Here is a 12,292-nt window from a genome sequence, read left to right on the forward strand (position 1 = left end):
ATTTGGGCTGTATTTTACGTATTTGTCTATTTTTTTAACAGCTCTAGAGTGTAGTGCAAGTTTGTAACACTATTTACTGTGTCGCTTTCTATTAGTAAAAGTATTTGTAACATCTTGCTACATTTTTCTATACCATCTACACTTGTTTATATTTTGGCTTGGACAATATAAGTGGGCTTGATTAGTATTATCGAAGTCAAGCATGTCAAACTCACGGTCCACACAATTAATATCTTTGTGGCGTGCCTGAGGAAGCAGTGAGGAGCAGGAAGGGAGACCACAGGAATAGGCCCACACCAGCACCCAAAAGTAGGGAGCAATAAATAAAATGATTTGTGAGTGTGTGCAAGAGAGTATATGTTAGTGAGTGTCTGTCTGTCAGTGAGTGTGAGTGTCTCTCAGTGAGTGTGTGTGTGTCTGTCAGTGAGTGTGTGGTCAGTGTTGCGATGGCCGCAGCTGGACAGGGAAGGATTTGGAGGTGCACGCAGGCACACAACACCACGTCACATTCAGATGTGACGTCAACATGCTCCACCTTCACAGGGTTTCAAGGACTAGCGGGCTTTGGCACAGGGTGCAAGTCCTCTGCCTTTTCTTGCAGGTAAGTGCTGTGTGTGTTTTATTATTGTTTATTTAGTCATGCATATCTAGGTAGATAGGACCCACCTTAATTGGAGGACTTTGACGCAGTTGGTGGGCTGCATACATCTTGGCCATTTATGTATGTCTAAATCTCTAATGTTTATTACATATATAGTACTTACTTATGTCTCCTCTTGTTTTGCCAATTAGAGGTATACCTGACACTGGACTCTGGAGTCGCATACTGGCAGCAGCAATGTGAGTGGAGTCTGCTTGTTGGCTAATATTTTTTTTTTTTTTTTTTTAACAGGGGCTGGGGTTTAGTAGAGGGGGTGCTGTAATTTAGTATAGAGGGGGGGGATTGGGATTTAGTATAGAGGGGGAACTTGGGTTTAGTAAAGGGGGGCTGGGGTTTTTATACTGTACTTTTCAAAATACGTTCTGGTGACTACTGTGGGGATATTTATAGGATAATAATAGTAAACAGTTGAGAATTACCCACTATTTTAATTCTCAGATCCCAAAGAACGTTATCATATAAGCGGAATGTATTCCATATAAAGAGAATCACAATTTGTTATAAAAATAGACAATTTATTGTGACATTTTAAAATAATAATAATAAGTAACATGCGTGATAATAATCAATGGAAATTCAGTATAACATCAATATGAATACAAATGGTAATATAAAAACATCCCTTAATGACTAAGACAAGATTTACGACTGTCTTCACAGAGAAAGAATGTGAAAGTTTCACACAGAGAACAGAGTGCAGCGTGAGGTCGTAAAAACTTTAGTTGACAGTTAGAATAACCCTTTCAATGCTGGCTAGACCTCTTCTAGGCATTTAAGATCTATTCTTATGTAATTTTAAATAAAATAACATTTAAACCAGTCATTAGTCATTTCCTGGATCCATCCAATGAGAAGAAATCTACATGTTCTATAAGCTGAAATTTTTTAATTTGCCTAAACAGATATTTAATCTTATTTTACAGCAAATCAATACAGCTGGATAAATATCACGATATGCTAACATGTGATATGTCACATAAATACAGAATTCTCGTTTTTATCTGCAGAATAAAAAGTTTAATAATGTATTTCTTATTAACTAAGATTTCTAAATATCGAAATCTGATCGTGATTTATCCAGTCATATATCATGCTATTAGATTTTTTTTAAATTAATTAAATTAAGCCAGTATATTTACCAGTTAAATAGATATTCTCACCAGATGTTCTCGGGTAGCTAAGTGTCAAGGAATGTTTCTCTGTCTTTTCTTTCTTAGCCTGCTTCCGACTCTTTTGATTTCTGCATACCTCCTTGCATCTGCCTTGATCTCCTTTGATTGCCTCTCTCTTCCCTTTGTCTTAACTTTTTAAAGTGACAGATTCTCTGTTTGTCAGTGGATAATAACCCAATAGGAACACTGGCGGTGTGGTTCCCTTCTAGATAACCATTTTAGTATTTGGACTATAGATGGCAGTCTCATCCCACTAAACATACCTATCCAGGAAAAAGTTAACTTTTCCTGGTGGCTATTTTGACGTCATTTTCGTTATCTTTATGGTTACTATAACTTAAGTTTACTCGTCAGATCAAACGGTTTCTTTAAGTTTTGTCCAGACTATGTGTCTCCAAATTCTGCAGTAATTCCTAATATGACAGTTCTTAAACTTAATTTCAACTTCCACTACAATGGGACGTTGTTAGATATAGAAAGTAAAATTTAATTATTTAATCTTCTCTGTCACCTATGTCTGGGTTTAGAATTTATTCTATTCCATTAGCAATTTAGACAGTCTCTTGTCGCTTGGTTTGTTTATACTATACATTCCTTAGTTCTGGCAAAGCGGTCAGTTTTACAGAAGGGATTGAAATATTGTGTCTTTTGTTAATTTGAAAATAACAAAATGGATTCTGGTCTGTTCAAAGTGACTTCAGAATATACACTTTTAATTTCTATCAGAGCACAAAATGTCTGCCGATATAAATACCCTGACACTACATTCTATGAAAATTTAAGTTTGTGTTTGTTTTGCAGCCCACGTAAACGTAAACCTTGTTTATTTGGCCCGTGCTAGCCTTTGAGTTTGACATGCTTGATCTAAGTCCTTCTTGGGTTATCTTCTGTGGAGAATCTGTGGAGATCTCTAGTATATATGTATATTCTTCCATATGCCTTCAATTTCCATAATGTGGTTAGGTAAGATCGCTGTCCATCACTCATTTTGTGTGGAGATAGCTTTAGATTTACCTGCAGCTGGTTTATATAAGAATGCTGGTACTTTTTTTTTTTTGTAAATCATTATTTATTGGAGTTTACACAGAAGTTGAATATGTCATTGACATTGGCATGAGTATGTAGTACACACAATGCAGTATAAACAAAAATTGTCACACAACACAGGAAATGTAACAAAAATACATTAGAAGGCAGCAAATTTAGAGATAGACTTATGGAGTAATTTATGCCACTTCTGTATGTCTGGTAGAAAAGAAGAATTTTTTTTTTATATAGTAGGGTGCTTTACAGTTAAGTAGACCAACAAGTATGCGTCCCACCCTATTGGAGTCTGTGTAACAGTACATATTTTCTGTAGAGGGCTACTTTGTCTCAGTATTTTTCCTATATTTTTCCAATACCTCTAGATACTGGGCAGAGCTACTGCAGAAGAAGTGCCAATCCCCCCAGCTGTTATCAATGAGAACTGAAGAGAATATGTGCCCTGTCTATAGAGGATCCCACAATCTTGCGGGACCTTCCATAGACCTCAATGCTGTACTTTTGTTCATGGATGGCGGCGCCCATGAGTGACAGATTCAGGTAAGTTAAGCTCACCTTTGCCTGCCAATTCTGGTGACCAAACCTCCGCCCCCCTCTTCCCCCACAGCAATGTCACTGCAAAATATGTCCCCAGACATTGACAATGTCACTTTAAATATAGGCTGCAGAGTAAATAAGTGTCTGCTGGTTTAAAGGTGTAGCCACGATAAAACCAAAAGTGGTCTAACCATTTGGTTAATTACCACAGATTTCCAGAGTTTCTGAACCTCTTTCTTGACACATTCAACCATTCGCAGTAGGTGGCTGGCCTAATAGTATAGGTTGAAATCTGGGATGGCCAGACATCCCCTGGTCTTGGGCTGGGTCAGTTCCTGGAATTTTAGCCTGGATTTGCTTGCCTTCCAGATGTATTTGATCAGTGTTGTGTGTAGTGAGGTAAAGAAGGCACTAGGTATCTTTATTGGGAGTATAGTAAGAGAAAAATCTCCCCCTACTGCCGTGGATCACCTTAATTTTGGACTACTGCAGCATTACTTGGACTTTTATATATTAATATAAGTATTATTTCATATTATTTGTTCTTTAGGCGCACCCTTCTCTTCTCTTTCTCTTACTATACTTACACTGAGGGGACTAGAGGAAACCCCTCCCCCTATAGGTGTGCTGCCTATATCCTACACAGCTATATTTCCTGTGACATATCAGCGCTGACCCTCCCTTGTGATCTAATTAATTATATATTTGAGTAAATTCCGTACTTAATCAGCCCTTATGCAGTCACTGGTTCTATTGAGGGAGAGAAAAAGGTAGCATTATACACTTATATTTGGAAGGGGGCAGGAGCTGCTGCTGCTGTGCTCTCCCTGTGCTACTTCCAAAATGGCTTCTTGTTTCTCTCTTCTGTGGGCATTGTAACACCATCCCCTGGTGTTGTGAACCAATGATGGCCCATGAAAAAAGAGGCCAAGAGCATGACTCCCCTTACAGAAATTCCTTCTTAAAGGACACTAGGCATGTGCCTGTATGCTCTTAAGCAAGATTTTCCAAACAGATACCGACGAGAGGCTTTGCAGAATTGAAACCTATTACAGGATTAAAGAGACACATTTTTGTTTCCCATATTTTCTTGGCTTCCAATATTTTCTTGGCCCTCCAGAAAAAGAATCTTAGTGTTTCTGAACTACTGCAATAATTCTTCCCCACTTAAAATCTGATGGGGGCTTCCCCTAGTGCCATTATGGTCAAGCATACTTTGGATATCAGTTAAACTAAATATTTTGCTTAACTGATATCCATGGAGGTTTGTCCATAGGGGCACTTAAGGCAGCTTCCCACCTAATTTTATATGAGAAAAAATTATTTGCAATTGGTTAGAAACACTAAGGAGCTATCAAACTCTCACAATACTCTAAGAATCAGTATCTCTGTCTGTGTGTTCACTATATACTTGGGTGTTTATTCTGTAATCTGTTCCTATGATGAAATAAAGTGGATTTTAATCTCAAAGTAAAGATACTGATTAGAATATCATTCATCTACCTTTAAGGTGGGATATACTTTTTTTTTGTTTTCATACACTTAATGAAAACCTGTCCCAAGGGCACTCAGGACCTCAGAATGTGCCAAAGTCTCACCTTTTATCAGGACACTGGCCGTAAGCACACAGCCAAGACAATGCAAGAATGGCTTAGGGACAAAACTGTGAATGTCCTTTAGTGGCCCAGCCAGAGCCCAGATTTGAACCGTAGCTCTAGAGAAACCTAAAATGGTTGTCCACCCACATTCCCCATCCAACCCGACATAACTTATATGCAGATAATATGTAGACATAATGGCAGGTACTACCCAAATCCAGGTGTGCAAAGCTTGTCTTCTCATACCCCAAATACTTAAGGACTTTTGGGTACTGAGTTAAGGGTCTGAATACTTATGTCAATGTGATATTTTTTTTATTTTTTTTTATACATTTGCAGAATTTTCAAAACTTTGGTTGTTGCTTTATTATCATGGGGTTTTGAGAGTAGATTGATGTGAAAAATAATAATTTGTACTACTGTAGCATAAGACTGCAACATAAAAATAAGGGTCAGACTACATTCTAAATGCATTGTGTATATTCATGCACAAATCCTTTTCACTATGATGAACAAGTAACATTTCTGTTAATCTACTCCTGAACTACCGGTAATCACTCCATCCAGGATTTATACAGTGGAAACATTTGGACATTGAACAAAAGGAATTTTATTAATTCGTCGTAGGTGAAAACAATTTGTGCACTAGTCTAATGGTTACTAGCCCTTCTGATCTAAAAAAAAAAAATACACAAAAGTTTAAAAATGGCCTTGTCACTCTTTTGTCATTTTCTGCAAAAAGGGGTCTGCGATGTTTGTAATGTCCTATGAGTGTTAAGGTCTAATGCCCAGTGAGTGCCTGGGCAAATCCCTAGCCAGTTCTCAGTCAAACAAGAATTGGGTCTACAAGAAACAGTGATGCATTTAAACTGCTTCACCCACCAGTCTGTCCCAAAAAGGAGCTTAGTTGTCAGTCTCAAATGACTGCTGAAAATCACCTGTACCCTAAAGGCTGGTCCCAGATAAAAGTACATATATCAGATGGTCAGAGCGTGTTATAGGTGCCACCCTCGATCGATGTAATTAGGGGGCTTGGGTTTCCTCCTTAGGTGATAGCCGTTGGACACCTGGGCCGATATGATGGTTCAGAAATCTCCAGCCAAAAGGATGATCCAAAACGGGTATTTATACACATATGAAAATACATAAACAACAAATATATAAAAGGTCCACAGGTGCTATGCATTTCGTTCTTACAAAGAACTAACTCAGGGACCAAACCGCATAAAACAGTAATGGTATTAAACAAAGATAACCCAAAAAGCATTGGAGCCTCTCCTACAGAGGATAAGAGAGGACGAGAACATCTCAGGTATACAAGCGGGAGGCGAAGAGTTCAAAGTCTCCGCATATGCGGATGATGTCCTGGTCACACTAACCAACCCAAATCAATCACTGCCCCGACTGGTGACCATACTAGAAGAATACGGACGCGTCTCAGGCTACAAAATCAACTTAGACAAAACAGTAGCCATGCCAATAGAAATGGACAGAGAAGGGATAGACAACATAAAAAACACCTACCCCCTCAAACTCACACGATCAGATATTAAATACCTTGGGGTCAAACTAACGGCTGACCCAGAGAAGCTATACAGCGCCAATTACACACCCACCATCCAAGCGCTCTGTCGGGACCTAGAAAAATGGCATGAGAGACCCATATCGTGGATTGGTAGACTGCATGCAGTCAAGATGACTCTGCTCCCACGTATACTGTTCCTGTTTCAGGCCCTTCCAACTAAAGTTACCAAGCAAGACCTGCAAACACTACAGACACACATAGACAACTTCATCTGGGCACAGAAAAGACATAGGATAGCTCGACAGACTTTGTACCGACCTAAAGCGAGAGGTGGACTGGGACTCCCGAACCTTTATCATTATTACCTGGCAGCCCAACTGGCCCAGATAATAGCATGGCATACACCGGAGGGCGCACATAGATGGGTAGACCTAGAGACAAAACTAATGAACACTGACCTCCCTCAATTTTGGATATGGGTGCCTAAACAAGACAGACCATCCTTGCATACATCTTGCCCAGCGATCCTTAACTCCATAAGGATCTGGGACTTGACAGCCACCAAATTCGCCCTGAAACATACACCCTCACCGCTGACTCCGTACCTACGGAACAAAGCGTTTGAGCCCGGGCTGAGCGCACGAGACTTCAGGGGGATAGAAAGCACAGGAATGCAAAGATACAAGCACATGTACATCGGGGATTCCTTCAAAATCTTCGAAACCCTAAAAACCACAGCACCCCTAACAACCAAGGACGTCTTCCGATACATGCAGTTGCGAGACTTTGCCAAACACCCGAACATAAAGAAAGCAGCTCAGACCCCTATGACATTCTATGAACGGTTGTGCAACGCCGAAACAATCCAAAAAGGGATGATCACGACAATTTATGCACAGCTCAGCGCCCCAGAAAAGGGAGCCATAGACCCAAATTACATACACCAGTGGGAGGCAGACTTAGGGGGAGCAATAGAGGGAGAGGACTGGGTAGACATATGGGAAGCGACAGCGAAAACATCGATATGTGTGCTACATCAGGAGCAAGCCTATAAGATGCTCATGAGGTGGTACACCACACCTGCTCAGCTCCATAAGATGGGGAAAACAACGACAGACACATGTTGGAAGGGATGCGGCGGCAAGGGCACCTTTATCCACATGTGGTGGGAATGCCCTGAGGTGGCCAAATTCTGGAAGAGAATCCAATCACTGCTCCAAGAGGTCCTCACACGACACATAGACCTAGATCCCTGGGCGATCCTCCTATCCAGGCCAACTGACTGCCTTTCTAAAAAAGAACAACAACTTCTGAACAAACTTACACTGGCAGCTAGAAGGGCACTAGCACAATCGTGGCTAAAGCCCACGGTCCCCTCTGACAACGACGTGATAGTTAAAATGAAAGACACATACTTAATGGACAAACTAACAGCCCAAATAAGAAATACGGAAAAATCATTCCAAAAAACCTGGCAACCATGGGAAACTTATACCAATGAATAATTCAAGATAATCTAACAATCGCGAGCTGCGGCTTGGCGTGCTTGTGCCCGCCGGGCGCCCCGACGTGCATAATACCCCTCCCCCCCTTCTATAACCACCCCCCCCCTCAACCCGTAACCCCATTCCCTACCCAACCCCACTTCCTATAAGACCTATCACTCAGTACATCATGTGTAACAGTAACTAGAACTGTGATAAGAACCACCTCAACAAACACAGGGACTCCTCACCCACCGACTGAAACTCAGACCCGCACAATGTTAACCGGTCCATATGTTGTGAAATTAAGTACTGAAATTCCACGACCTTACCAATGTTCATGTTTTTGTTTATGTATCAGTTCATTACTTGGGCTAACAACGCCCGGATAAAAGAAAATCCGCGCCGAGCGGCACACTACTTCAAATTTGTATTTGACATCACTATGTACACTCCGTTTAAAGCACTGTATAATATGTCTATAAAAGGCCCCTGCGTGGGCCATCCAATGTCTTTTTTCTGCCGTACCGGATGCTGAAACAAAAATAAAGAAATTAAAAAAAAAACAAACCAAAAAGCAATCTAAAAACGCCCTTCCCTCAGTCCTCTTTAAAGGGACTCTCCAGTGCCAGGAAAACAATCCGTTTTCCTGGCACTGCAGGTCCCCTCTCCCTCCCACCTCCCATCCCTGGGTGCTGAAGGGGTGAAAACCCCTTCAGTCACTTACCAGAGACAGCGGCATGTCCCACGTTGCTGCTTCTGCCTCTGCCGCTGCTCCTCCCCTTCATCACGTCAGCCGGCGGGGGAGACTGATTACACCCGCCGGCTGGGGAGACCTAATGCGCATGCGCGGCAATGCCACGCACGTGCATTAGACCTCTCCATAGGAAAGCATTGAAAATGCTTTTCAATGCTTTCCTATGGGGATTTTAGCGACTGTGCTGTGCTATGTGCTATGATCCCTGAAGTGCCCTCTAGTGGCTGTCTAGTTGACAGCCACTAGAGGAGGAGTTAACCCTGCAAGGTAATTATTGCAGTTTAAAAAAAACTGGAATAATTACAGTTGCAGGGTTAAGGGTAGTGGGAGTTGGCACCCAGATCACTCCAATGGGCAGAAGTGGTCTGGGTGCCTGGAGTGTCCCTTTAAATAGGGCTAGTCCCTCAAAGTTCATTGGTGGAATAGTGTGTGTCTTCCCTCACATGGCTCCCCATTCGTTGATGGATTTTCTCCACATGTGTTTGTCTTTACCACTGGTGAAAAGATTCTTTCGTGGTATAGCTTAATTACTTCCGCTTTTGTGACGTATTTCACTTGTGTTCCATTTCGCACTGATCTATCATGGCCATGCGTTCCTCAATGGGGAAGATATACATAACATCCCAGTCTCCCGCCAGTGGTCGCCGGAGGGAACAATCTCAAAACCTTCTAAATGAGAGGGCTGTTAAACACATGTTTTCTATAACGAAAAATCTCTTTTATCCTTAATTTCAATGAACAATAATTAGAATTAAACAAAAATAGAATGAAAAAAAATTTACATCCTTCCATAGCACCACAATGTGTTTAAAACCCCAGATCTTTGTGCATAGAGTTTATATATTCAATCATTATTTTTTACAATGTGATTATATGTAAAATAAAAATGTATACTTCTGTACCTTTTTATACATAATTAATGGTGATTTCTGATTTTTAGTGCAAGATATGATAGTGACAATCATCCTATCACATACCCATACTGTACCTTTCTACAACAATTCTTTATTTTCTTTATTTTAAGAAAGACATGTTTGTCTGTATATCCTTAAAAACAACAAAAATGTGTACATATAAATGATTGGAGATGGTTATTTTTAGACATGAATAAAATGACCAAAAAAAAAAAGAAATATAAAAAAAGGGGATATAATTATATCCCCTTTTTTATATCTTCTATTTTTATATTTCCTTTTTTGGTCATTTTATGTAGGGCCTTTTGACCTTCTATATATTTGTTGTTTATGTATTTTATCTTTTTACCTCATATGAGAATAAATACCCGTTTTGAATCATCCTTTTGGCTGGAGATTTCTGAACCATCATATCGGCCCAGGTGTCCGACGGCTATCACCTAAGGAGGAAACCCAAGCCCCCTAATTACATCGAGGGTTGCACCTATAAAACGCTCTGACCATCTGAAATTTGTTAGTGAAATATAACACCAAATTGTTGATCATTTTCAGACAATATTGCACTATGTTTTATCCTTTATTCTAGGTACATTAGCAGAATCCCTAAACTACCTACCTTTTATATATCTATGCTGTATGGTTATCATCTGGGAGATAACATTGGAAAGCTGTGTACTTGTAAGCTAAGTTTGTGTATTTTATTTTATTTGCACATTCACTTAAAAATCACAGGTGGATTTGCAGTCTCTTAGAGAAGGTACATATATACATTGTGTATTAAGTCCTGGAGCTTACGATTTTAATTGTCCTCTCAATGAACTCCACCCATTTCCGGTCATAAAAAGCCAGCTTGCTTCTCATGTATTGATTGATATTACAGTGCCATCTCTATTGTCTTATACATAGCATGCAAGGAAACACGCTTTACATCTATAGCATGATAATGGATACATAGGAAATGAAAATCACATGTAAATGAAATGACAAAGTCAGAGACAAAGGGTTGAGCAGTCAGTTAGGATACAGTGCTAAAACAATGTTGAGACTTTGATTATTTATTGATTTCTTTATGAGTTGCTTAAATTTAGAAAATTATAAAAGTGTTTTAAAGGGAAAAAAAAGTGTAATTAGGCAAACTAATACAAAAAACTGCATGATAGTCATGTTGTTCACGTATTAGCCTACTGCCTCGCTTAGGGGAATGGAAGAACTGGTAAAAAGCAGCTACTTCATGTAAAATAATATTTCATTATCATTGGATTCCTTAGAGTTAAACTTCGTTACATTACAGGGAAGTGCTGTTGTTTGTAATAAAGAGAGAGAAGGATGGAGCAGGTGGATGTGTGGTTCTGTATTAGTTAATGGGGGGAGGTTATGGATAAAGAGGAGCGAGGAAGGAGGAGGGAGGCAGAGACTGTGACGTGCTGCATCTTGCATTTGCTGCTCTGAGTGTTCAGCAGTCAGTCTCATCTCCTTTCTCTGCAGAGGTAAAGGATACCCACCCACCCTGTATCCAAACACCCAGCACATAAACTACCTCCCACCCTCCAGCCATTCTCTCCCATCCCGACTTGCCACCAGTCTCTGCCAGCATGACTGAGACCGCCAAAACCCACGTTATCCTGCTGTCCTGTGGCAGCTTCAATCCTATCACAAAAGGACATATTCAAATGTTCGGTGAGTTATTTTTTAATCTCTTATTCTATTCCATTTGTTTTTCTTTCTCCCTCTCTCTCCCTCTTATAGTCTAGTCTCCTCTGAATCTGCATCACTAAAGAACATTTTTTTATTACGATGATCAGATTTAGCCTTTAATCAAGGGACACATAAAAAATGCATTATAAAATAAATTTCTCATACCTCCTTTCAAGGGCACCTTATTTAATATGCATCAATCCAGACCTTTCCGGTTCTCGTTCCTCCCTTTAAATGCCTATTTCTCCTATCTGTCTATTAACCTGGTCCATGAGGTTTTTTTTTTTCCATTGCGTCTGTTTCAATGGCATTGCTCCACGACAGAGCATGCAGCGTCAACAGACCCCCCTTTTTTTCTACAAACCCCAGGGAAAGGGAGGGCAAAGTATGGGAATATAATGATTGACGTGTCTTACTCCCCATTTATGCTTGTGTTTATAGACCTGGATTCTTGCAGTTCTCCATTTTGTCTTCAGTCATTAAATGGTTAAAAGGACAATGCCACCAGGGAAACTGTTAATAGCTCTCTGCAAGTCTCCATGGCAGACAGTGGATAAAGGAAGCAATTCTGAGCAGTGATGAATTTATGCATGATTACAGATCACTACAAAGGGATTCTAGAGCAAATGTTCTAAAGGAAAATGTTTGGGAATGGCATGCACCGTCAGTTTAGCTAGATTTCATTGGGTTATATAATTCTGCAATAGACAAACAATACCACTCAGATTTCTGTTGATGTCTGACCTAAGCCATTGGAGAATCCAGTGTTACCTATCCTCAGTTTTGAGGCAACAGGGATAGTTGTTCGTATCTGTTTATATTGTGATGCTTGTTGTTTTGTCGTTTATATTGTGCGTTCTTGGGGCATAACAATATGCCACTCATTTGATTTCAAAGTTAATTTA

The 12,292-nt window shown here is 40.1% G+C and overlaps 1 protein-coding gene across 1 annotated transcript in view; it reads left to right on the forward strand.

Moving 5' to 3' along the window:
- Nucleotides 1–11,111: 11,111 nt before the first annotated feature.
- The window catches only part of NMNAT2 (nicotinamide nucleotide adenylyltransferase 2), a 38,748-nt gene continuing 37,567 nt past the window's right edge, over nt 11,112–12,292 (forward strand). Inside the window, exon 1 of the mRNA XM_063428291.1 lies at nt 11,112–11,369. Within this exon, the coding sequence (XP_063284361.1) occupies nt 11,285–11,369 (85 nt within the window). The 5' untranslated portion in view covers nt 11,112–11,284. The remainder of the gene's footprint in view (nt 11,370–12,292) is intronic.

This window comes from Pelobates fuscus, chromosome 7 (genome assembly GCF_036172605.1).
Source record: "Pelobates fuscus isolate aPelFus1 chromosome 7, aPelFus1.pri, whole genome shotgun sequence".
NCBI lineage: Eukaryota > Metazoa > Chordata > Amphibia > Anura > Pelobatidae > Pelobates > Pelobates fuscus.